The sequence below is a fragment of the Podarcis bocagei genome, assembly GCF_964188305.1.
Source record: "Podarcis bocagei genome assembly, chromosome: 17".
Taxonomy (NCBI): Eukaryota; Metazoa; Chordata; class Lepidosauria; order Squamata; family Lacertidae; genus Podarcis; species Podarcis bocagei.
Window position 1 is genome coordinate 5405224 of NC_138143.1, and position 26156 is coordinate 5431379.

General features: G+C 44.9%; 1 protein-coding gene and 1 long non-coding RNA gene across 26 annotated transcripts in view; one reads left to right on the top strand and one right to left on the bottom strand.

The window, feature by feature from the left end:
- The window catches only part of WNK3 (WNK lysine deficient protein kinase 3), a 92882-nt gene that overhangs the window by 43089 nt on the left and 23637 nt on the right, over positions 1 to 26156 (top strand). For 6 of the 25 annotated variants that reach the window (XM_081175656.1, XM_081175647.1, XM_081175654.1 and 3 more), the window contains 11 exons: positions 2765 to 3053; positions 5273 to 5466; positions 6352 to 6504; positions 8709 to 9488; positions 9528 to 11858; positions 15504 to 15562; positions 17019 to 17166; positions 18355 to 18471; positions 20142 to 20291; positions 20390 to 20441; positions 23560 to 23694. In XM_081175656.1, the coding sequence (XP_081031782.1) occupies positions 2765 to 3053; positions 5273 to 5466; positions 6352 to 6504; positions 8709 to 9488; positions 9528 to 11858; positions 15504 to 15562; positions 17019 to 17166; positions 18355 to 18471; positions 20142 to 20291; positions 20390 to 20441; positions 23560 to 23694 (4408 nt within the window). Of the gene's footprint in view, positions 1 to 2764; positions 3054 to 5272; positions 5467 to 6351; positions 6505 to 8708; positions 11859 to 15503; positions 15563 to 17018; positions 17167 to 18354; positions 18472 to 20141; positions 20292 to 20389; positions 20442 to 23559; positions 23695 to 26156 lie in introns of all 25 variants that reach the window. The other 19 variants (XM_081175645.1, XM_081175650.1, XM_081175641.1 and 16 more) reach the window with 19 other exon arrangements.
- LOC308576469 lies at positions 24381 to 25459 on the bottom strand. The gene is made up of 3 exons (XR_014003255.1): positions 25081 to 25459; positions 24611 to 24697; positions 24381 to 24443 (listed from the first exon to the last, which is right to left on the bottom strand). It is a non-coding gene; the product is annotated as an uncharacterized lncRNA (long non-coding RNA).

Genomic DNA, 26156 nt, shown 5'->3' on the forward strand with positions numbered 1-26156 from the left:
GAACTTCCTGGATCAAGTCCTTATCAAATTCAATGCACTTGTTTACTGTTAAGTCCAGGGTTGCAACGTTAGTAGCCAAAACATCAATTTGGCCTTGTAACTTTCCCAAGAGAAAGAAAATTCTGTCCAATTTAACTTGGATTTTCCCTCCTTCAGCCATTCTTGTAATGTCCCAAAACCCCCTCTAGAGGGATTTTGGTTACTTAGTATTCCTTCCAGTTCAAATCCAAAAATCAAGTTAGTTTGTATCAGATTTTCCTTATTTTCAACAAAGTATAACCAAATTGTAACAAATATAACCAGCAGAGACAATAGAAAACAAAATAAATAAATTCCTTCCAGTAGCACCTTAAAGACCAACTAAGTTAGTTCTTCAGATACATCTGAAGAAGTGTGCATGCACACGAAAGCTCATACCAAGAACTAACTTAGTTGGTCTTTAAGGTGCTACTGGAAGGAATTTTTTTATTTTGACCATGGCAGACCAACACGGCTACCTATCTGTAATAGAAAACAAAGTTCGCTTTTTCCGTCTTGACAGCTAATTTGACAGCTGTCAAGCTCTTCGATATCTCTCCAACAGGCTTTCTCGCAGGTCACTCCCGGGTCTGGGGGGGGTGGTACTTCAGCTCCAAAAATTAGCTCTTATCCTCCAGTAAAAATTACTTAAGCTGCCAAATCGTGAAATTAATATATTTTGTCCAATAAGAAGGAAAAAATCCTCTCGACCTTAGTTAGTTAGTCCTTGCTTTAGATTATTTATAGGACGGGGAGACGGGCTTCCTGTTTACATCTTCCCCGATTGTGCCAAATTCCCCCAAATAATTAAATTTCCTTTAGAGATCCAATTTCCATACTACTCACAGGTTGCTGCTTTAAAATCCAATTGTTCACAAAAAGAAGTCAGCACTCTCCGACCATGGCATGCGGCTTCACTCCGTAGGAGAAGCAGTCGACTCACAGCACCGCGCCGCTCACCCCGTCTCCCGTTCTGAAGCCTTTAAAAAGGCTCCTTCACGGGTCGGGGGGGCGCAAATGGTGCCCGCCGAGTCACCAGGTTCACAGGCTTCGCCGCCTGTGATTTTTAAGGGTCCCCGCGTCGCCGCAGCGGCAAGACCCAAATCCTGCGGAGCCGATTCCCTCCGGAGCTCGGAGGGAATCCGCCATTAGCCGTTGGCGCTAACCCGGAAGTCCCTTCCCAGCTTCTTTTCAAGAAACAAAAAAAGTCTGTGGGGGGAAAGTGGGGTTCCAGTCACAGAACTCCCACTTAACTTTAGCTTAATAGTGCACTCCACCCTGCTCAGAGCTGCAAGTTTAGTTTTCTGTGTGCAGGGAGACATTTGGACAGGTAGTAGTGCATTTTACGTACAAGGCATAAGGTCACCTAAGGACTGGTCACCTTCTTGCCAATGGGTGAGCATGATTTCTGAAGCTGTGGTTTTATACTCATTTACAGTATGTGAATCGTAAGCCAGCCAAGAGCTAATGAAGTTTTTGCATTAGTGTAAACAAGTCTTTCTCCCTCCTTTCCTCTTACGGTTTTGTTTCATTTATTCTCCTTTGCCCAAGTTATCTGTTTAGACTGCAGATTCTTCATTCTGCCTCACTGTTGCCTTGGTTTTGTTTTCACAAAACATTTGGCTACACAGCAACCTGACAAGTAACAGCTGATGGCTAATGATACTGCAAGGAGTCATAGCAGTGCATCTGCTCATATGTATATGCGCACAATTGACTCCTGCTTAAGCATCACCCAGCAGCCAGCTATGAAGTCTCCTAAATTGTTGTTTCAGGATGCTTTGTTCTGTGTCTTATGAATGGCTCTGTGATGTTGTGCTCTAAAGCTGTTATTTGGGTCTATTTTCCCTTTATTTTTCAACTAGGTTTGGATGTGACTTTGCTAACAGTTGGTAGCTAAGAACCTCCCCTTTGACGGTTCCATTTTAATGCAACACCTGTGCTTGAATTCCTTGTCTTTTAAACTGGATCACTACTTGAAAATATAACTGTACGTCCCATCAGTAGAAATCTGTCATGGATAATTCAAGGATTTAGCAAGAGCCACTTGTTACGTGACTGTTTTCATAATAATTCCTTTTCTGGAGTAGGATGGACAGTATTGTGGTTATATTTATCTTGTTCTAATTAACTTGTTCTAATCAAGTAACATAAATATCAGAGGTGGGGAATATCTGGCCCATGAGCCAAATGTGGCCCACTAGGCCTCTCTCTCCATCCCTTGAGATTCCCCTAGGCCGTGCCCCTCACTGGCACGGCCTTGGACCTTACTTGAGTGTTCTTGCTTGGTTGGAATGTGTCCTTGAGCTGCAATGATGTCTCTTGTTTTCTGGAGAGGTGTGGCTTTTACATGCCTAGAACATAGTGTACTATCCAAAGGTAAGAGACAGATCTGTTGCTCTGTCCACTTTTGCTTCTGTCTCTACCCATTTTCATCACAGTATATTAATGTTGAAGACAGTCACATAAGTACTAATTAGTATTGATCCAGCCAATGTACTTGGCCTTAACCCATAGCCAAAGTGTAGCAGCACTTGAATTTGTGGGTCTGTATCTTGCTTGCTGTATTGTTTGGTGCTCCATACAATAGGTCCAAGACTGATCGAGTATGTGGTCAATGCAAGTTCTGTTGTAATGGAACCCTGAGTTAATGTGAAATTACAGAAAAGCATTGCTAAACACCGATGGATACCAGTTCAGAGGAGCAGAGTTATACTTAATAGAACCGTTCTTTTTTGATGTCCAGGTGAAGTCAGGATTCTTCCACGAAAGTGATTCTAAAGCTGTGGCTAAGTCCATCCGGGATCGTGTCTCCCTGATCAAGAAGACAAGGGAGCGGAGGCAGGTGGGCTACCTGGAGGAGAGAAGAGACTCTCAAAGCAAGCTGCCAAGTGGGCTACCATTACTCCAGCCACAGGGTTCATCATTCACCACTCCTTCCCAACAGAGCAGGACGGAGTGCGAGGAAACAGAGGTGGACCAACATGTCCGACAGCAAATCCTTCAACAAATGCAGCACAGCTCCTCCATTGCTGGTAATGAGCAACCAAAGGCAGCCTGTCCTCCCAAAATGCTATCCTGAACTAAGGTTATAAAGATTGAATCAGAGCGTCATTTTGTTCATCCAGATGCATCACCACAAGGCATTTATTGAACTCCTGGCACTTTTCTGCTTTATTGGAGGTCAATTAGCATGTAAACTGTGACTTGTATCTGTGGCAGTTGCCCACAGTTTGAATTGTTGGCTAATATCATGTACATCGGTCTTTACCAATCTGATGCCCTCCAGATGTTTTGGACTAGAACTCCCATTAGATGTTTTGGGCTGAATCTCCAATCAGCCTCAGCCAGCACAGCCATGATAATCTGATGGGAGTTTTCTAATGGCCAATCCTTTCGCTCACAACCATTTGCCTACTCAGAATTGCTGCTCAGCCCAGTTTCTTTCTCCTTTACTGATACAAAGACTTGTACCATTTTTTTTTCTCAGAGGGGAAAGGCAGCTTGGGGGTAGCCAAGTTGTGTGGCCGTTTTGAGCCTTTTCCTCCTCTTCTACACTGCAACCCTTCACATAATATAGAGCCACCTCCTTGCAACCACTTTGCCCAACATCTGAGGTCAGCAGATACCCATGATGTTGCTCCCTGTTCAATTGGTAGACATGCTGCACTGGAGTAGTGAAATTAGAACAGCAGGTTGATCGTACCTCCATGGCACTGTTGGCCAGGCAGAGCCTCAAGTGAAGCAACTGATTAAAAAAGTGTAGAATATGAATACCATTTGCTGGGTATCCTAAGTGGGGAGAGTTCTCTTGAACTCAGGTCCTGCTTGCAAACTTCCCATAGGCCTGTTCCAGCAGGGTTTTTTAAAAAATATTTTTTTCAAATGTAGTAGTAGTAGTAGTTGTTGTTGTTGCTTACCCACCCTTTACCTTAAGGTCCCAGGCAGGTTACAGCAATTAAAGCATAACATTAAAACAAGAGGGTCAAAACTAAGTACAATTCCAGTTACTGTACAATAAGACATTTGATTATTCCCAACCCAGAGTAATGTTCCATTACAAATCAGACCTTATTTGGTGTTCTGTTTCCTCGTCACCATTTGTTTGGCATAAACATGTGATAATATTGCTTGGTTCCTTCACAAACCGCTCCATAAGTGTTGAATATTTCTGATAAGGATGCTGGCTTAAAGGTCAGGAGTTTGTCCTTGCCAAAGAGCATATAGTTCCCAAAACAAGGCATGGTCATGGGTTGGTGTCATTGGCAGAGCTGAGAAGAATTCAGTGAAAAAGCCTTTGTTGCCTGATTTCAGAATTTACATGGAATGCAAGTTTGTCATGTTTATGCCTGCATAGGATTACGTTCTGATAAGTAGCTTTATCCTCTTTTGTTTTCACAACCATCTTGTGATGTAGGTTAGGTTATGGGAGTCTAAGCCACTGAAGCTCATGGGTTTTGTAGGTCTGTGAACCGTAGTTTAAGCTCAGCACTCTATCTACTGCCCCAGACTGGCTCCTAGTAGAAGCAGGAGATAATATTCCAAAAGGTTTGGGGCATATGTACCTGAAGAATACAGTTCAGTGGCAGAGTACCTGGTTTGCATGCGTAATATTCCAGGTTCAAGCCATGACATCTCCACATGGACCTGAATTCTCATTCTTGTCTGAAACTCTGGAGAGTTTCTGCTAGCAAGTATAGACAACATAGACCAAACTGAATGAGGCGGACCAGTCTTCTTGCTTGATTTAAAGCAGCTTCCTGTGTTCCATGTAGAAAACTTACTAATGCCAGCTTAAAAGCATAGGGTTGATTATTATTTTTTAAAAAAGATTGGCTCACCCTTCCTTGCCCTCAACTAGAATGCAGGCTTGCATTTTCTTTTCTCAAGTAAATATTTGATCCTTGTAGATGAGGCATTTCGAGACAGCTCCTGTTATGCCCCTTGAATTCAGTGTAGCACTATAGCAGTTGTTCCATCAGCTTTTCATCTTACCAGACAGAAAGATGTCTCCTCTCCTAGCCCTATGCAGTGTTCCCAATTTCGGGAGGTGGGGTCTGGAGGGAGGAGAAGGGTGGGGAAGCTTCATTGCACTAGTGGACACCGTTTTGTGGGATTCCACCAGTGGGGCCAGTTCATTAAGTCCCAGTGGTTTGTCTGCATGAGGCAGCGATAGGGAGAAGGATGGGAATTGTTATGGATTCTTCTGAAACAGCTTATCTTTTGTTATTTCCCTCCTCTTACACTGACGCAGCTGACAGTTTATCTGAGAGAGGAGCAGGTTCAGTTATACTTTCGGATGCCTCCAGCCAACATAGCCTGGCTTTCTCCTCGGAACAGATTATGGGCCCCCAGCAGGCCCCCAATCTCTCACAAGCTGAAAACAGTGTTCAAGGACACATCTACGCTTCCCAGCAGCTGGTGGGACATTACCAGTCGATGGCAGGGGTAAGTGACCTATCATTTTCTTAAATATGGTAAGAGAACTACTTGTATCGAGTTTCTGGAAATGTTGTCGTGACTGTGCTAGTTTTAGAGAAGGAATAAAATAAGATAGCTAAGGCAGTATCTTTTATTCAGTCGGCCTCTGTCTGATTGATTGATTGATTGATTCAGGATACACAGAATTGAGAGCTATGCAGAATTCTCTGACAATTATAAAACTTCCTGAGCTTAATGGTAGGATATAAGTTAAAAGGATATAAACAACATTTACTTGTATGGATTTTTCAGATAGAGGGGCATTAAACAAAATGGTGATTTCCCATCATTCTACCCTCCTTTTGCTCTCTGTGTATAGACCAGGCCTTTGTCTTTTTTAAAAAATAGAGAAGTCAACTGTTTAAAGGTCCTAGGTTTCTCTAGTCTATACATGTAGTAGAATTAAGATAGCCTAGAATGGGAGGAGTCCTGAACTTGTTCCACCATGTGTATCCAGAGGCACCCTTTATCATCCATTGAGTTTGCCTTTTCGTAGAATTATAGAATTGTAGAGTTGGAAGGGATCCCAAGGGATGCCTTGGAGGAGGAATGTTTTCCTAAGAATGGTAGTGAAATGTGTAAGAGATGCGTGGGGGCCCTTCCATACATTCTCTTAAGCTGTTGGATTCTGCAGTAATGTAAGTAATGTTACAACAGTGTTTTGTGTGGCTCACCAATGGTATAGGTTCACAATCTCTGCTGTGGGTAACATGTCTCAGGATGATGCATCATTTTCCCAGGAGAATTATGTTGCCGGAGAATGCAGGCAGAGCAGCTGAGACCAGGAGAGCTGAAGCACAGGCAATCAATTAGTTTTTCTATGAACGGTCCATTTAATTATCTTTTTGTTAGGTGCAACAACAGCCAGCAAATGTGGCCCACCCCAGCGCTTTACCACTAATCCAGAGTCAGCCTTCAACCCTACCCACCCACAGCTTGGCCCCCCCTGTGGTTCCTCAAGCCCAGGCGTCTCCTGTTGCACTTCAGCAGTTCACACCGAGGCTGGTAAGGGCTTCCAGGGATAGTCCGACTGACCTGATGGTCCTTTCAAACCGTCATTAAAATAGCATCTCACAAGGGCATCTTGGACTCTGAGCCATACGCCTACAAGGGACTTCACACCATGACGAGAGCAGGCAGTCACATAAAGTGGGAGATAACGTAGCAGGCGTTCTTGTTGTTGAAAAAGAAATCTGTCCGGATGATGTGTGCCGCTATGGAGAAGTTGCATGGGGCAAATGCGCAGCCTCTGGGTTGTGGTGGGGGGAACACCCCCCAAATGACATCAAATGTTGAACAGGTGATGGAGTTTGCTTCACAAGTTGAAGTTAAACTGCACATTGCAACATGTCCGTATGTAACACAAGCCTGATGGTCATTTCTTTACTGCAAAGGATTCTCAAGAGGGGGCAATTTGCAATGAAGAAATGACAGGGGAGAAAGAGTGTCACTTTTCTTCTGAAACTTTTACTTCAATCTGCTCCCCCCCCCCAGGGGATTTCACAGACATTTTTCTGAAATAAACTTGGTCTGAAAAACTGGCAGAAGAAAAGTGCTTGGCGAGGGAAGGGTTAAACATCCCCTACCCTGCTGCTTCTGTTCATAAACTGTCTTGTCTTATGAACACTGTGCAGTGGAAGAGGAGACACTGATCTCATGTTTCACCTGCTTGCATTTTAACAGGGGGTTTGGTCTTAAGTGCATCACAAAATGATACCTAGTAGGTGCCATGGCACTCCGGCACCCATATCCCATTCAGTGGTCACAATAACAAGAACATAGGAACATATGGAAGCTGCCTTATGCAGAGTCAGATCATTGTTCCCTCCATCTCAGTAGTGTACACGGCGGCTCTCCAGAGTTTCAGGTGGGTGTCTCTCTTAGTTCTACCTGGAGATGACAGAGATTGAACTGAGGACCTTCTTCTGTATGCAGAGGAGATGCTCTGCCCCTGAGTTGTGGCCCTGTTCTGTCAGCATCAGGAGCAGTGGTGGTGGTGCAAACCTTTTCATGTACAGAGTATTGCTCTTTTATCTCAAAGTATGCATTACATGCAAATGTGTGCAATGGTACGCTGAACTAACTGCTTTAGGAGGGATAAGTGGCAGAAGAAAGATATTGCTCAACCCTTTATCTACCCATTGCTTTCATACATTTGTAGGTAAAGGTAGCTTAGCTCCGAACGTTCGGAAACTGATATCTCTGCAACAAGTTGTGTGCAGCAAATGGAGAAAAGCATGTTGTATAATAATTAATTGTGCAGAAAGGCTCTTGCACAAGGCTGAGGAATCAGCTTCATAGGTGGGGCTGTGCTGGTTTGGTCATGGTGGACCTCACAAGGTGCTATACTTCATTTACAAAAGCTCTGGTTTGGGAGAGAATGGAAGAACTCCACATTCCAGCAACAAGAAGGGACTCTTGCCTCTGAGGAGTTCTCACACTTGAGATACATTAGTCACAATTAACCCCAAAATGGTCGCTTTTGTAAATAAATTATACCATTTACTTTACCATCTTGTGGGAAAAACCACTTTGTAATTTTTGGGTGTGTCTGGAATTGATGCTGTCCTCCTTTTCTTAAGGCAGCTGCCTGAGCAGGCGTGCTTTACTCTGAATATCTGATCCCATGACAGAGTTGTAGGAGTTTTTATATGATGCAGTGGAGGCTGAAGCTTGAATGATAAATTATGAGCTCTGTTTTAAGCAGAACTGAATGCACGCTAGGAAATGCTTGTAGAATGAAGCAGTGTCAGTCGGCTCCCTGTAGAACGTATTCATAGAATGGACCAACCTTCATGAAAAATAGTTCTTCCTCAGGGACCCTAAAGATAAGAATTTAATCCATCATCCCACTCCTTCATTCTAGTTGGAACATAGCTAAGTTAAATACTGGCTGTCCAGCTACTGAAATATTTTTGAAATTGCAAAGAAGTGCTAGTGGTTCTTTGCTACCCTTCATATCGCTTACAGATAAGGTGGTTATTTTGGAGCACTGAAAGTGTATTGCCAAGGTGATGGAATTTTACAAGCTGCTGTTTATTAACTTATACAAAATCCCTTGAATCTCGATGTTCCTTCTACAAGTTCTTTTTGTTATAGTCTTCTCAGAGTGATTCATCTGTTGGTGGTAACGATGAGGTTCCTTATAGTAAGATTTGGAGAAAGGACGATCAGTTTAACCACTTTTTAAAATACCTTCTTCTCACCAGGCTCCAGATGCACAGGTGTCCTACAGTGCAGAAGGGCAGACATTGGATGGATCCATCATGGGAGTCCCTCAGCAGATCTTGACAGCCACTTCCCCTCAGACTATCCCTGCTCCACAGATGGTGAACCAACACCTGCCAGCTAACATACCGTTGACCTCTGCTGCTAGAATCGGTAGTCAGGCTCCAGCTGCTGCAGGATCAATGGAACTGGAGCATGCTTCTGCCAGCTTTGTGCCTGCTGGTCATTCACCTGTGCTACAGGGGCAGCCTTCAGTTCAGTTTGTCAACAATATGCCAAGTTTAGCACAGGCTCTTCCTAACCCTTCAGCTCTGCCGTCAGTTCCACAGGGAGTTACCTCCATTCAACAACCCCAGCAGGTTCCCCAGCAGGTATCAGCTGCACAGCAGCCCCAGCAGGTGGTGTCAGTTCAACAGATGCCCCAGCAAGTTCCCCAGCAGGTGGCACCCATGCAGCAGCCCCAGCAAACTGTTCAGCAGGTGGCATCTACACAGCAGGCTCCTCAACACATGGTGTCAATGCAGCAGGTTCCACAGCAGATGGCATCCATGCAGCAGCCCCAGCAAGTTCCCCAGCAGGTGGCATCCATGCAGCAGCCCCAGCAAGTTCCCCAGCAGGTGGCACCCATGCAGCAGACCCAGCAAGTTCCCCAGCAGGTGGCACCCATGCAGCAGACCCAGCAAGTTCCCCAGCAGGTGGCACCCATGCAACAGCCACAGCAAGTTCCCCAGCAGGTGGCACCCATGCAGCAGACCCAGCAAGTTCCCCAGCAGGTGACAATGCAGCAAGTTCCCCAGCAGGTGGCACCCATGCAGCAGCCACAGCAAGTTCCCCAGCAGGTGGCACCCATGCAGCAGCCACAGCAAGTTCCCCAGCAGGTGGCACCCATGCAGCAGACCCAGCAAGTTCCCCAGCAGGTGGCACCCATGCAGCAGCCACAGCAAGTTCCTCAGCAGGTGGCACCCATGCAGCAGACCCAGCAAGTTCCCCAGCAGGTGGCACCCATGCAGCAGCCACAGCAAGTTCCCCAGCAGGTGGCACCCATGCAGCAGACCCAGCAAGTTCCCCAGCAGGTGGCACCCATGCAGCAGCCACAGCAAGTTCCCCAGCAGGTGGCACCCATGCAGCAGACCCAGCAAGTTCCCCAGCAGGTGGCATCCATGCAGCAGACCCAGCAAGTTCCCCAACAGGTGGCATCCATGCAGCAGACCCAGCAAGTTCCCCAGCAGGTGGCATCCATGCAGCAGACCCAGCAAGTTCCCCAGCAGGTGGCACCCATGCAGCAGACCCAGCAAGTTCCCCAGCAGGTGGCATCCATGCAGCAGACCCAGCATGTTCCCCAGCAGGTGACAATGCTTCAAGTTCCCCAGCAGGTGGCACCCATGCAGCAGCCCCAGCAAGTTCCCCAGCAGGTGGCACCCATGCAGCAGCCCCAGCATGTTCCTCAGCAAGCAACATCCATGCAGTCCCAGCACGTTCCTCAGCAGTTGGTGGCTATGCAACAGCCCCAGCAAGTTCCCCAGCAGGTGGCACCCGTGCAGCAGCCCCAGCAAGTTCCATCCATGCAGCAGCCCCAGCAAATGGCCTCTATTCAACAGCTTCAGCAGGCAGCAGTAATGCAGCAGTCTCAGCATATTCCCCCACAAGTGGGCTCCATTCAGCAATCTCCACAAATTCCCCAGCAGGTTGGTTCCATTCAGCAGTCCCAGCAGGTTGTGCCAGTACATCAGGTCTCTGCCGTGCCACAGCCGATTCAACTTCCACAGTGCCCACAGTATCCCACGCTGCCCCTCGATGCTTCGGCACAGCCTTCCCTGGTGCAGCAAGAGCAGCAAGCTATTCAGATGCACCAATCCACAGATCAACATCCTTGTGTAAGGCAACAGATGTTATACCACCTGCCCCTACAGCAGCAGAAACAAGAACAGTTTCTTTTCCAGGGCAGCTCAACGGAGCAGTTGGCAGCTGTCACTCAACAAGTTGTAGAAAAGCCGCAGCAGGCCGAGCTCTCGGGTTCAACTCCAGAGCAGGTGGCTTATCCCATCCAGTACCACCTGCAAGCCCCAGAACAGCTAATATATCAAACACAGCCCCCCCACCAGCTCCCAGCTTCAGAGCAGCTGACACCTCAAGTGCAGCCCACCAACCAGCTCCAGGCACCAGAGCAAGCACCCTGTCAGATGCGTGTCGCTTACACAATGCAAGGCTCCGATCAGCCTCCGTGCACAGAGCAACTGGTCTATGCAGTCCCTGGAGTGTATCCAGGACAGCCCTTGGACCAACCGACATATCCAATGCAGTCTTTTTACCAAGGACAGGCAGCTTTCGTAAACCAGCCAACGCCATATCTAATTCCGCCCCCAGAGATCCAGCAGGCTCACTTGGCAGTACAGGTCGCAGATCAGCGGAGTTTTGCCATGCGCTCTCCTGAGAAATCGTTATATACGGTGCAGGATAGTGGCGCTGGCTGCATGGAGCAGCAGGTTTGCCTAGGACAACCAGTGGAGGCCCATGCTTATCCCTCCGAGCAGCTCCAGCCTGAGCAATCAACATATCTGATCCAGCAGGATTCCGGCATGGGGCACCAGCAGCTGCAGCCTCCTCAGGCGGGACACAAGTTTGCAGAAGGCCAACAGCCAGGATCGCAGGCCCCTTTTGTCCCATCTCAGCCATCTTTTATCCCCCAAATGCAGCCACAGGCTCCCTATCAAGAGTTCAACCAGCATGCTATTCCTCAGCCCCTCAACGCCACAGTCCCACAGTCTGCCCCAAACGCACCACAGACGGTGTCTTCCATGCCAGAGCAGTCAGAGCCAGCTCTTGCAAGGCAACAGCCGCCAGAACTGCCCGGGCACCTGCATGGTCCTAGCCTCCTCCAGCAACCTCCAGCGTTTCAGCCAGCTGATAATAACCAACCATTTACAGCTTCCTCAGTACAGTCAGCATATGTGCAGCAGCAGCAGCAGCTGCCAATGTGCCAGGGGTCCATGTTGCCTGCAGAGCCAGTGGTCCAGAAGCAGTTCCCTTCAACGAGTTCTGGAGCAGCAGCAGCAGCCCTGAACCAGCAAGCATCACTTAGCGCAGGGACACAGCCACACCAAGAACACGTTCAAGGACAAGACATTTCACAGGTATATCATTCTGGTTTTTTTTAAAAAAATCTTGTTTCCTAGGATTCCCGCCCCCTTCAAAAGAAAAGAGAGTCACAACAAAGTGGCTAAGTATTTTGACTTTGTAATGGTGATTGCATACTTTAGGGCCAAACTGGACGAGATGTTCCATGCTTCTGTATCTGGCTGTCAGGTCATGCCCCTCCACACTGGCCTGGCTTGCTTGAGTGTGTTTGCGGGGCTGCAAAGCGCCTTTGAGCTGTGGTACGATCATGGATTGGCTGGATGCAGAGGAATGGTGGGAGGCACCAGCCGAGGAACCCCCCCCCCTCCAAGGGAAGAGGATTCAGAGCCAGGAGCTTGGTGGTGGGTGGCCAGAGAGAGAAGAGGGTGAAGCAGAAGAGGTAACAGGGTTTAGTGAGAAGGGAGAGACTGTGGCAGAGAGCAGTCCAGAGGTAGAGATAGAAATGGGATGGGGAGGAATGGGGCCAGAAGGCAGAGGGGCTGGCTGCAGAAGAAGCCAGACAGTCTCCCCATTCTGGTGTGACCAGCTCCTCTCCCTGCTGGTCTCCTTAGAACACGCAGAGAAATCAAGAGGGCAGGGCAGAGCCGGGTTGTGCGCAGACGCCACCTGAGACTGAGTGGGAAAGACCCTGGAGAGGAGGAGTCCCAGTGGACACTGGGAAGGCAGGCATCTTCAGCCCTCACAACTGCTTCATTGGGGCAAGACCTTGAAAGAGTTGCTGAGAGCGACAGGCCAGACTTGTGGTTTGTTTCCATTGATTTATTGTTTTGTTGCTGCCCTATGCCTGACTCCAGCCCTGACAGATGTGCCCCTTGCCTCCTGAATGAAGAGTAGAGAGGTGTGGGTTGAAACCCAGAGTGTAGCCTTCCTGTGTACCAAGGCAAGAGTTGCATCTGTAGGTCTGCCCGCTTTTGCCCATCCCGCTTTTGGCACACAGGCCCTGGAAGGCAGCCCAGGAGGAAATGCAGCTCTCCGGCAGAAAAAGCTTTCTCTCCCCTACACAGTCCCCACAGCTTGGGTTTGTTTAGCATGGGATGGTGGTGACATTTTCTTCAGCGCAAACAAGACTCAACCAGAAACTCTTGTTCTTTCGAGAGGGTGCAGAGTTAACCAAAAGTGTTTCCTGTTTTGTGTTTAATTTCTTGCTAATCAGATTTGTGTGCTTCTAATCTGCTTCACAAGTGGTGTTTTTGACAACTGGCAGGCATAGCCTTCCATGAGTGCTACGTGCAAGACTGGGTTTAAACAATGGAAAAATTGTTCTAATCCAGTAGCCCTGTCAGGAAAAAGAGGTCAACCCTAGTCCCTCCTTTCTTTGTCTATGGTCACACCTCTGCCAACCTGATGGTTGCCTTGTAGCTCAGTCAGCAGAGCATGAGACTCTTAATCTTGGGGTTGTGCCCCACATCTGGCAAAAGATTCCTGCATTGCAGGAGGTTGGGCTAGATGACCCTCGTGGTCCCAATTCTCTGATTCTATGGTTTTCTTCCTGCTTCATCTTAGCTGGACCTCCTTTGTCCAGCCACACTGTCTTTCAACCAGCAGTGTTCAACCAGCATTCTTCTCCACCCCTTTCTGGCCCATTTAATACAGCTTCGACTGCCTTGTTTCAATAGTTCTCTCCTTTTGTTGGTCACTTTCTTCGTTAATTCCCTGTCTCTTTTCCTCTGCTTCTACCATCTGCTGTTCTTTTAGGTTTCTGTGACTGCTTCCACACTAGACATGTACTGCTTCCTTACTCATGCAAGATGGCATGAACAAAACATCTTCCTCTCACCTTTTCTCTGTTCCACTTCCTTTTTTATGAGCTTAGAAAATGCAACTTTTTCTCAACTCTTTTTGTAGCTGCATATGTACATTCCATGGGCATTGGTGGGCTACTGTGCTGTTATTCTGGCCTATAGTGACCTGTATAGATTGTTCCACCCCTTTTCTAGATTGCTGTAGCTACTTTTTCTCTCTCTGGTTTGTTTCTCCTCTCTAGGAATTAGTTCTATCAGTTTGACCTTTCTCTTTCCAAAAAGTGTTGCACTCTTTCTCCCACTCCTTCTTACATTGCAGCAATGGGGCGACATGATAAGGAGTACCGTGAAGGAGGAGGTAGTCTTCCCTCCCCCCTGGTCCTAATGACCCCCCTCTCAGTAACTGGAGTTGGGAAAAGAGGGACTCAGAACCTGGCTGCAGAACAAAGTGTTAGGGTCTGCCTTCAAGAAGTGTGGAGGCTGAGTTGCTCTTCAACTTTCAGCTGAAAGCAGAGCCAAAATGATGAGGGATTGCTAAATCATCCATACCTGGAAGCACCTTTTATGTCTGTTCATTGCAGACTCTTTCCCGTTCTTTTGGCTACCTGAGCCTCTTGTTCCTTAGCTTCATCATCTCCTGAGACCTCTTCTTGCTCATCTTGCCTACCTTGACAAGATAGCTCTTAGGGTTAGCACACAGTTTCAGTTCTAGACAACCTGATTTCTCATTTCTGAGGAGAAACTATCTGAACATCCCCTGTTGCCTATTTTGTGTTCTCAGCACTTTCCTTGTTGCAGTTGTGTCTGTGGATAAAGGTCTCTCCATTCTCCTGCATATCTAATCATGCCACCAATGTCATTTGTAGCTATTTGTGACACCTTCAAACTGCGTACTGGATTATAGACTGTAATCTAGTGATCTAGCACAATGCTGTGTCTATTCCATAAAAAGGAAAAATGTTATGGATAAACTAGGTTTAACCTCCTTAGAATGTTTTATCCTTTCCGCTATGCATGCAAGAGGTGGTCATTCTAGGTCCCAGGCCCTAAGGAAGTTAGATTGGCTTCAACCAGAGCCAGGGCCTTTTCAGCACTGGCCCCAACTCGGTGGAACGCTCTGTCTCATGAGACCAGGGCCCTGCAGGATCTGATCTCTTTCCGCAGGGCCTGTAAGACAGAGTTGTTCCGCCTGGCCTTTGGATTGGAGCCAATTTGATTCCCTCCGCCCCCCTTTTTCTTTTTTCTTTTCCTTCTCCTGCAATGAGGCTCCATTTTAATATTTTAATGTTCCATTATTTTAATGTATTTTATTTTTGTTTTTAAGTTGTAATCACTCATCTTGTTTTTATTATTGCTTGTAAGCCGCTCTGAGCCCGGCCTTGGCTGGGGAGGGCGGGGTATAAATAAAAAATTATTATTATTATTATTATTATTATTATTATTATTATTATTATTATTCTAATGATCTTTAGAGATTGTATGTCTTTAACTGTAGAGTAACTTGCCTGAGCTTTCCACTTTAATAACTTTTATTTTCACTTTTTCTCCTGGGATTGCAAATAGCAAGCATACATTTCTGAGACTGTAAATATTTTCCTAACCATGGATGGGAAATATTTTCAAAGCAAATGCAAAGCTTGGAATAGAATCTTGAGAGCTAGATATTATTCAAGGTTATCTTTAGAACTGGTGTTGAATGCTACTAGAAGAAGAAGAAGGGGGGAAAGCAGAGCCGGGTCCTGAGGATGTCAGCCTGGAAAAGTACGATTGTGTTTCATTTCAAGCACATGAATTGTTTGCATTTTGTGTAATTACTTAATTTGCTTAGTATCGCTGCATCCAAGTGAGGATGGCAAATGCAGAACCAACATAATTAATTTTCTCCCTCCCTATTTCTAGGCTTCCATCTTGGTACCAGAACAACAGCCATCAGTTCAAAAGCAGGATTTTGTTCAAGGGTGAGTCTGCTCCAAGGTTAATTTTTTTGGCCTGGTGGAAGGCAGGAATGCTAAGTGCATGGAGATCAAAACTAGTGAACATCTCCATTTTCTATACAGAGAAGACAAGCTCAAGGCTTGCAGAGGGGTGGGAAGGGGGGGAGTTCACTTCAACCAGAAGAAAGCTGGCAGAGTTGTGGTAGGAAGAAACATTATTGAAGCATATGTACCCAAAGATAGGAACTCTCATCATTCTCTCCCTGCTAAGAACTTCAGTTAAATTTAGGGAAGTAAATACTTAGGATAACTGTTAGGGATTTTCTGATCAAAGCAGTAGTGTGCTAGAAAGTTAATTTATGGATTTCACTGGAAGACTTTAGGTTTGGGATTCCCAGAATTTGCTAATCCTCAATGCCAGTGCCAAACCTTTTGCCAAATGAGATGTGAACTAAATGGCACCTTCCCTAGCCCCACCTCACAGACTAAGGTCACCAGTTGAAAAGCTGTTGCTACATCCATCTCTCCCTCCTCCCCAGTCATGTTACCAGCCGCTTGCTGCAGGGTCCAGCCCTGTGCCTTATTACCCATAAGGACTAGTCCTGGTCTCCCCATAACCCACCTTCTGTACATCTGCAAAGGTGCCATCTATCCATTAGCTTGCTCTGCATGCCACCCCAAGCACCACTAAGACAAAGTAAAGAGAACAATATTAAGAAAATGTTTGTGAAGTGCTTTTCCTGAGTGTTTGCAGTACTTTAGAAGACACTTCGTACACAACTGTAAAGTTGTGTGGGAGCCAGTTCGCCATGGCTTCCCTACTTCCATTTTGTTGCAGTAACCTTGAGTGCAGTAATCTGGGCCTTTCTCACCTGATCATTGCCTAGAGGACAGCGGATGGAAGGGTGGGCATTGTTGGTCCCATCTATGTGGCACTGGGATGTTGAACATGACCACAGTGGCCTAGAAAGAAGTCAGGGAAATCCTGCTGCCCCACAGATAAAGTAATGTATACAATAGGGGGACCATCAACAGCCCTGTAAGTTAAGCTAATATTCTCCCCATTACAGATGTAGTGTGTCTGTCTCTCTCTGTGTAGTTGAGACTGAGAGAAATGTGGTTTGTCCATGTAAATTTCACCCATTTGAATTTAAGTGTTTAACCATCAATGGTAGTGTGACAAAATAAATGCATATACCATAGACAGCAATGTCTACCTATGGTACCTAGCCACCTTCAACTCACTTAAAAAGGAGTGTTTGTCGCCAGCCCTACTTTGATCTACAGTATTTCCCTATTCAAATATTGAATAGGTTTGCTGCTGTGAGGTAATGCAAGCCCTCATTTGGACTAGTTGATAAAAGGAAAACAAAAATTTACTTAAATTAATGTTCAGAAGTTACAGAGAGCAAGGCTTCCCCTCAGAAGTGTCTCGGTGTGCTCCTTCTAAGAGTGCTCACCTCTTTTCCTATCTTTTAAGACCGATTCCTGATGTAGCCATTCAGAAGGAAGGTGCCAATGGATGTGACCTTCCAAGTGGAAATGGCAAACAAGACAAAAGCAAGCAACGGAGAGCTTCATGTGCCCGAACAGAGAAGGGAACCAAATTTCAGCTCACTGTGCTGCAGGTGTGTATGTTTTAACAATCTAGGCTAAATCATGCATAGCTCCAGAATAGAATTCAATAGAATAATATCTGTCTGGAAAATATATTTGAGGTTGTTTACCTGGGCTCTCCTACCACCGGTGTATAAATTCCCATTTGCAAGCAATGCTTTAATGACTATAAATTCTGCAACTATATGTGGAATTCAATTGGAGTATGTGTCCAGAGAATGAGATCAACTAATGCAATGAGACTTTTCTCATTGCCCTTGGGCTCCAGATAATCATTTGTTTATCTGGTTAATATATGCTAAGAAGAAGCCCTTTGGCCCAGTCAATTCTTATATTCACAGACCATATTTCAGGGGGCACCTCAATATGGGGAAACAGAATAGCAAGTAGTTCTTTTAACACCATCTTTGAGCAGAAGAGCACTTTTATGACTTCTATAATCCCAGATTTGCCTAAAATCAGTCTTTGTGGATGGTAAATTGTGGGATGGATTTTGAGACTTGCAAAATGGACTGATTAAAACAATTGATTTATCCAACGTTGTACACAATTAATGTTTCTACCCTGGTTTGTGTGTCCGGTGTCAGAGATAGCAGATGACTTCACAGTTTTTTGTGTATCTTTTTAGCTTAAGTTTATTCTTGCAGCTTCACAAGATCAGAAAGGAATGGGTTCAGGTCAGTTGCTTTTAAAACAACATAATGTGTGAACAGGAGCTAGAATCCATTCCAAATGTTATTGAAGGCAAGTATTTGGAATCAGGTCATAAATGGAGGGGAAAATTTGAATATAGTCTTTGGGTGAAGAAGTATATTTTCAAGCCTCCAGAAAATGCTTATAAAGTCTTTGGATGGAATATTTGAACCTGAGGTCACTGAATCCCAAAGACCATCAAGTGCTGCCATTTCCAACAGATGCCAGATTCTACAGAAATGAATCCTATCTATATTCATTATCATACTATAGAACAATGTATAATGTGTACATAATTATCTATTCAAAACAACCACAAAGATAATAGGTAGTGTTAAACCTTTTTAGTTATTGGTGCTTTGCCACTTCAGCCTTTGGACAAGTGCTGTCATTTTACAGGATTGGTGTCACACCAGTCAGGTAGAGGTGATCTTTGTTTGCCAAGAATTGAAGAAGAGGCAGGTTCTGACTCTATCTAATTACCCAATCCCCCCCCCTTCATTCAGGTGTCAACATCGGGGGACAACACGGTGGAGTGCCAGCTTGAGACTCATAACAACAAGATGGTCACATTTAAATTTGATGTTGATGGCGATGCTCCGGAAGACATTGCTGACTACATGGCAAGTTTCATAGAGCCTGCTTTCCACCAGAGATTTCTTGTTCAAATGCTTGGGTTGCTCAGGACAATGTGCAATAGCCTTGTGTCTTGTTCATAGCATTTCTCAATATATGGAAACCCCTGAGGTCTAACCTTAGTCTTCCACTTGACATGCCCTTGACTTGCACAGATTATTTTGAGAACTAACTTTGAGAGGCTTTGGGGCAAGATCCTAAAAATGGGGCTGCTGAATGAATCAATGAAAACTGGGCTTGGAGGTTTGACTAAACTCAGCCTCCCAGGCACTGTCACCTTTGGAAACGTTGCGTGTAAGGACTTCAAGACAAACATTTTAAAAATCCTTAAACCATTTGAACTAACCTTCTAAGTTATTATTTCAGGTTTGCTGCAGACTCCTGCAGGACCATCTGTTGTTCCTTGGGTTAATAAGATTCAAAATGGTGTTTTAGCCCTAAACATTAGAAACCCGGGGTGGGGTGGGGGGGAGTGCAGGTTGGATAAATTCATTTAATTCAATGGAAGAAGGTCTTGCCTCCTTATAGAAACCCCCCCTTTTCCTATTTCCTTCATTGCACAAGTTGTGTTTTTATATCTCGTTTATAATTTTATCCATTTCATTCACTTCTGAATTTTTTACTTTTCTTTGACTTTATCATCAAAAGCTCCTTGTATTAAACGTACATTATTTTGTTGTTAATGTTTGTTTTTCTCTCGTGTGTATTGTCTGCTTTTGTTGTTCAGTAAAAATTAACTTTTTAAAAAATAAGCGTCCGAAGACTTTGACAATAGTACACATTTCTTCTTTAGACATAAAATTTGCTGCCTGATCCTATACAGTGGTGCCCCGCAAGACGAATGCCTCCCAAGACGAAAAACTCGCTAGACGAAAGGGTTTTCCGTTTTTTGAGTCGTTCCGCAAGACAAATTTCCCTATGGGCTTGTTTCGCAAGATGAAACGTCTTGCGAGTTCTTGCGAGTTTGTTTCCTTTTTCTTAAAGCCGCTAAGCCATTAATAGCCGTTAATAGCCGCTAAGCCGCTAATAGCCGTGCTTCGCAAGACGAAAAAACCGCAAGACAAAGAGACTCGCGGAACGGATTAATTTCGTCTTGCGAGGCACCACTGTACATCTTTTAACTGGGGTAGGGGGTTTGTATAGCCCTGCTCAAGGTGTTGTGGATTACAAATCCGATCAACCCTGATCCTTTGTCACTGGCCATGCTATCTTGCAGGCATCACTCAGGTAATGGATTCCATTGGATGCACTGAGGCTAAACCCCACCCAGGGAGCCATTGGGTGCCTTCTGGGGGTGGGGCCAGGACTTGTGAGCAGATTTTGAGGGAAACTTTCTTCCTGTGGTCGGCTTCTGGATTATAATTAGGTCTGGCGCCTGATTTTAGCATTTTGCAAAATAATATGTTTAGAAAAAGGAATACTTAAGTATAGTAATACCATTTTAGAATGAGTATGTTCCTTCCCTATTACTGGGGAAACTTGAGATGGCTTCTTGCTACATAGACACTGGCACAATTTCACTTGTTTTGGCTATATATGAGTTTTCCTTCAGCCAAACAATATTATTCGTTTGGAAAGCTAAGATTTCTCTGATTGTATAAAATGTAATAGAAGATGCACTTACATCTTCTACCCTGTTTTTTCCTTCCCATGTTAGGTTGAAGATGACTTTGTGTTGGAAAATGAGAAAGAGAAATTTGTTGATGAACTGAAGGCTATTGTTTGCCAGGCCCAGGACATCATCCGCAGTCTTCCGGTTGAAGAGCGAACTACTGGCACAGAGTCTACACCTTCTGATCTTACCCAAGTAAGTTATGTTTGTTTAGTGATACCACTTTTCTGGGAAAGTGTGTGCTTGTATTGGGAAATTCCCTTTTTATATTTATCTATTCATTTTTAATTCAGACAGGATCTTCTGAACAAGTTCAGATAAACCCAGCATCTACTCAAACTGGCAGTAAGTAACTATTTTAAAACATTTAACATTGAAGGTCAAACAAAAAAACAAAACAAAACCACCCTCCTTAAAGGTGAAAGTGATGAAAATAGTGGCTATTTTGGCAGGAACTAAAGCAGATTTGTTCCTTGTCAGTTAGGCTGCCTTTTGTCTCTCAAATCTTCTTTTATGGTAGTTCACGTCTTAGGTGGAGTCATCTTGGCACATATAATTGATTCTCTGCAATGGTCCTGATAACTGTATGGGAAGATTCTAAAGATTTTGAGTGACATTATTCAAGGCTGAAATAAGACATTTAGAAATCTTCTATCAATTAAGCAGTATATACATTTAAAATAAATAAATAAATAAATAAATAAATAAATAAATAAGTTCTTAACGAGTATAGCCAAATTGGTATCAATTCTGGGGGTGGTTTGATGTAGCTGAGCAAAGAAAAAGGTTTGGATTTTACCTTTAGGAAACTAGAATCCAAATTCCTTCATTGTGGTTGGTAGTGACTCTTTACATTATCCTAAAGCAGGTGAAGTTACAAGCCAGCTTCCATACCTCTAGAAGGATAGCCAATTAAGTGCCCTCCAGATGCCATTGGACTACATGGCCAAGTTGCCTGGGGCTGATGGGACTGGAGTAGGATCATAACTAGAGGGCATCATGCTGTCTACCCCTAACTTACAGTTGGTGGTGTGGTTTGAAGTGTCTGGAAACCTAGCCAGTTCAAAATTTCCTTTTTGAGGTTGACTACAAAAATACCCCTATGTTTATGTAGCAAATATCACGTGTGGTGTCATCAGTTGTGAAATGTGGCGTGCACATTTAAATGGCTGAGTTTTCATTTAAGAAATGCAGAAGCAATGGTTGAAAGAGGGAAAGATGCTCTCTCTTGTGTATGGGACTTTTCTTAGTGGAAAATGAAATGCACACAGTCAACTGTGTTCCTTTATGTGATACGAAGGCAGTTACTTACCATGATGGACTACTTTTCAAGCACATCAGAAGAGTCCAACATTTTACTTGGCTACTCTTTGTTCCATTAACACTGAATGATCTCTTTTTCTCTGATTCTGGTATGACCTTTGTATCAACAGAACAATGCCAGTGGTATGTTTGTTTTTTACCCACAAGTTGAGCATCTGTCTGCTCTTGATTTGTTATTTCTTCCTGCTCCAATGCACATATATTTTTGTGTCCCTGGAGGACTGGAACACTTTGGCCAGGATCCAACAAACCATAGTTCCGTGCAATTAAGGGGAACTTTGGGTGTGTTTCTGAAAGAGGAGTCTTCCTTACCACATGTCAGAGGAGAACCTTTCAAAAGCAGACTGTGATATAGTATAGGGATTAGCTGTTCAAAGATATGTGTATATATATTTAAATCAAGCATGTTTAGATCCTGGGTAAGCCTGAAGCTATTGTGCTGAACACATTGATAAATGTTTATTCGGACTACTAATAAGAGGTACATATTACAGTTACTTGTTAAATTTGTATCCCACCAAATGGTGTTCAAGGCAGCAAACGGTGCTCAAGCGATAAATGTAGATACTGTTCCCAATGGCAGAGTGTTACAGGTGTTTGTCAAATACCAGCAAGTGTTCTTAATACAGTATGATATAAGCAGAGTGAGCACTATGATAAAAATGAGGTGTACAATGCCACCCAGGTCCAAATTAGAGAGTCCTCTCTTCTTGAGCCAGAAGGAAATACTGGATTAAAAGTACATCTACTGAAACTGGATAATGGCCCTATTATTTTATGGATAATTTTTGAATCATATGTTTTTGCTAAATGATTTGAGCTTCTTAACTTGCAGCCTAGAGTCACGAGCTAGTTTCTGGTAATTTGGTGGGACTGTTTGTGAGAAATAGTAGTGTAACAGAATATTCCTGTTGTCGTCTGAGCAATGTGACATGGGGAAACCTGCAACAAGTGCACCAACACATGCCTGATCCTGACTTTCTTTATTTATTGCATTTACTGTATTTTTCCAAGTATAAGAATAGGTTTTTTCCCTAAAAAATAATGTCAAAAATTAGGGGGTGTTTTATACACAGGGCCATCTCCCCTCATTTTCTTAAATCTGAGTCCCCCAAAATAGGGGGAGTCTTATACATGGGGGTATCTTATAGACGGAAAAATATGGTATATCCCATCTTTTCTCCAAGGAGCTCAACGTGGCATACATGGCTCTCCCCCTCCTCATTTAACCCCCACAACAACCCTCTGAGAGGCAGTGACTGGCCCAAGGTCACCTAGTGATCTCAGTGGCGTAGCGTGGGGGGTGCAGGGGGGGCAGCCACACCGGGCGCAACATCTGGGGGTTAGGGTTAGGGGGCGCAAATCCATGGGTTAGGGGGCGCAAATTACTTGCCTTGCCCCGGGTGCTGACAACCCACGCTACGCCACTGAGTGATCTTCATGGCCATGTGGGGATTTGAGGCCTGGTCTCTCAGGCCCTAGTCTGACATTCTAACCACCACACTGGCTTTAGTAAAGACAGGGGTGGGAAAGGAGTTACATGCATGGCACAGTGCAGACTCTAAAGCAGAGCTTTCCAAACTGTGTGTCATGACATGTTAGTGTCGCACAAATGCTCCCCACGCTCCTTCCAGGGCTGCAAAGGGGTTAGTTTAACTTCTGGTTTGCTAGTAAAACTGAATTACTGTGTTGCGAAATCGTGCATGTAAAAAAAAAAAAAAAAAGGGTCACCAGCATGAAAAGTTTGGAAAGCTCTAGTAGTCCTTATAAATCAAAGGGCAAAGCAGCAGAACTCAGGCAAAGCCAAGGAAGGCTGGCTTCACCAGCAGCATTCATTTTTTTCTGTGCATGTACACTGATCCAAGGAAACTGGAGAAAGTCAGATCACATGGCTCCATGGCAACAATCCCACTCAATTGAGTTTATTCCGCCTTAAGTCTATTAGAATTGCAGCCTTGGTGCCTTAAGGCCAATTCCAGAATCCTGACTGCTAGGCCTTGTTGTTCCTAAGGCTTCTGCTCACAGCTGCAGTGATGTTCTCATAGTCCTGTTTAAGCACATCTTGATTTTGTTTTCTTGTTATGCACATGAAAGATGGTAGAAGAATGATCATCTCCTGTACTTCTTTCTTTCCTCACAGGTGAATCCGCTCCTCAGTCATCCCCTGTTGGCCGCTGGAGATTTTGCATCAATCAAACAATAAGGAACAGAGAAACCCAGACACCTTGCACTCTTCTACAGTCAACTACAGCTGCCCCGGGGTGTCAGATAACAGGTGAACATGTGATGCTGTAGAAAGCCTGTAGAAAGCCTCAATTTTGACTTGTCTGTGGTAAAGTGTAGCATCCGTACAGTTTTGGAACTGTAGCCAGCACTGAGTTCAGGCTTTGTGTCTCAAGTAAGAATGGCTCAGAGTTTCAGAGTGGAAGTTTCCAGGTTTAAGTCTTTAATGCTGCTGAAGATCAGAAATCTCTTTGTGGGGAAGAATTCCCTCCCCTTGAAGGCAAGAAGTCGTTCTCTATCCCTTGGCATAGCAACTCCTGTCTAGTACAGAAAGCATGTTCATAGAATAATAGAATCACAGAATGGCAGAGTTGGAAGGGACCAAAAATACCAGTTACTGGGGAACACAAGAGTAAAAGTGCTGCTGCACTCATGTTCTACTTGTGGACTTCCCATCAGCATCTCATTAGCTACTGTGAGAACAAGATGCTGGAACAGGATGCCTTTGGTCCTGATCCAGTAGGGTTGTTCTTATGTGTAACATATGACAAACTTCCTTACGGCATCCGATGATCCTGACTCCTCCCCAGTTATTTCCCTGCCTTCACCCAGCATAGAGCATTGCTTCATTGTTCCCTTCTCATAATCTCAACTCCATACCTTTATACTTTGTGCTCATCCCAAACAGATGTTCCTTGTTCCTGTGCTACACACTTCCTCCTCCTCCTCCTCCTCCTCCTCCTTTTAAAAAAATCTTTATCAATCTCTTTTTCTTGACTTTCCCTTCATCCTTTAGGGCTCCTTCAGGTGGACAGAAAGCCAACAAGAAAGAAAGAAAAAAAAATGCAACATATTAGGCTAGTTAAGGAAGCAAAAATTAAAAAGAAGCCCACTGCAGCTACTATGGAGCCTCCCACTGAGACCTTTATTAGCAAGAGCTAAATCACCTGTAGATTTGCAACTCTCACCTCCTGAGCCAGCTCAGCCGACATCCCAGGCAGCGCTTGTCTCCTTGGAGACCAGATCAGTCTCCAAAGAAGTACCCTTTCCATCCGCTTTGTAAAAAAAATAAAAATAAAAAAAATAGTTGAAATGAACACCAAGCCAACCAAACAAAAAGCCACCAGACTAGCTCAGAGGATTGTATACTGTTTCCCCTCAGGCAATGGAACAGTCAAAAGTCCCAGTTGTGGTTGCTGCAGTGGAAGTCCTTTTATTGGACTCAATCCCCCCTAGGCACAATGACACATTTTCCCCGAGAAAGAAGTGGAAAGAAGGCAGACCACATTTCTTTTAAAAGTCCCATGAGGCTCCTGTCCTGGCTGCTGTCTTTGCCTCTTTAAATGCTGCTATAGCTACGGTTCTTTGGCTGGAGGATATACTGCAAAATAAGGATCGGGACAACAATACCCATCAGAAGGGTATTGGTCAGACTTACCACGGCATCAGCATTCACTCCCACTGTCAACCTAGGTGCTGTTTAGCCTTCTTCAAGGATCATTGTAGCATTCACAGTAGCTAGAAGGTCTTGAACTTCCTGGTCAAATCAGTGAGCAGCCCACTTCAGAGGGACTTGTCTATTTAGTGAAGAGCTGCTCAAAGTGCACCTTGTAGATAAAAAAGAGACCCTTGGCACTCATACGAAAAGGAAGCCACCTTACTCTTTTCAGCCCAATAGGACCTCCTTTGACCAAGGCTGTAGAGAATTCCTAAGCTAGTGTAGTCTAGTTCCCATTTCTCCACTAGACCTCACAGTTCCTCCATCAGACAGCCCTGGCACCAGCGACAAAAAACAAGACAACAGTTCTGGTGGTTAGGAGGCCTTGGCTACAAATAGCTCGGTTCTCAACTTCTGTCAGTGTAAGGACTTTTGACTGCACAATGAAACTTCTCTCCCAGCATGCCCTGGACCTCCTAAATCTGTTACTGGGTTTCTTTCAATCCCCTGGAGCTGATTTGGGAAGAGCGCAGGGTACACACAGGGAGAGAAGAGTAGGTAAAGCGAGGTACAAGTGCGCTGACATGCTGGTGGATTTTTCAGTAGATCCCATCATATCAGTAGTAGCACACCTCCTGCTTCAGGGCTTACATATATAGCCTTGTTGTTGTTTAGTCGTTTAGTCATGTCCAACTCTTCGTGACCCCATGGACCAGAGCACGCCAGGCACTTCTGTCCTCCACTGCCTCCCGCAGTTTGATCAAACTCATGCTGGTAGCTTCAAGAACACCATCCAACCATCTCATCCTCTGTCGTCCCCTTCTCCTTGTTCCCTCCATCTTTCCCAACATCAGGGTCTATTCCAGGGAGTCTTCCCTTCTCATGAGGTGGCCAAAGTACTGGAGCCTCAGCTTCACGATCTGTCCTTCCAGTGAGCACTCAGGGCTGATTTCCTTAAGAATGGATACGTTTGATCTTCTTGCAGTCCATGGGACTCTCAAGAGTCTCCTCCAGCACCATAATTCAAAAGCATCAATTCTTCGGCGATCAGCCTTCTTTATGGTCCAGCTCTCACT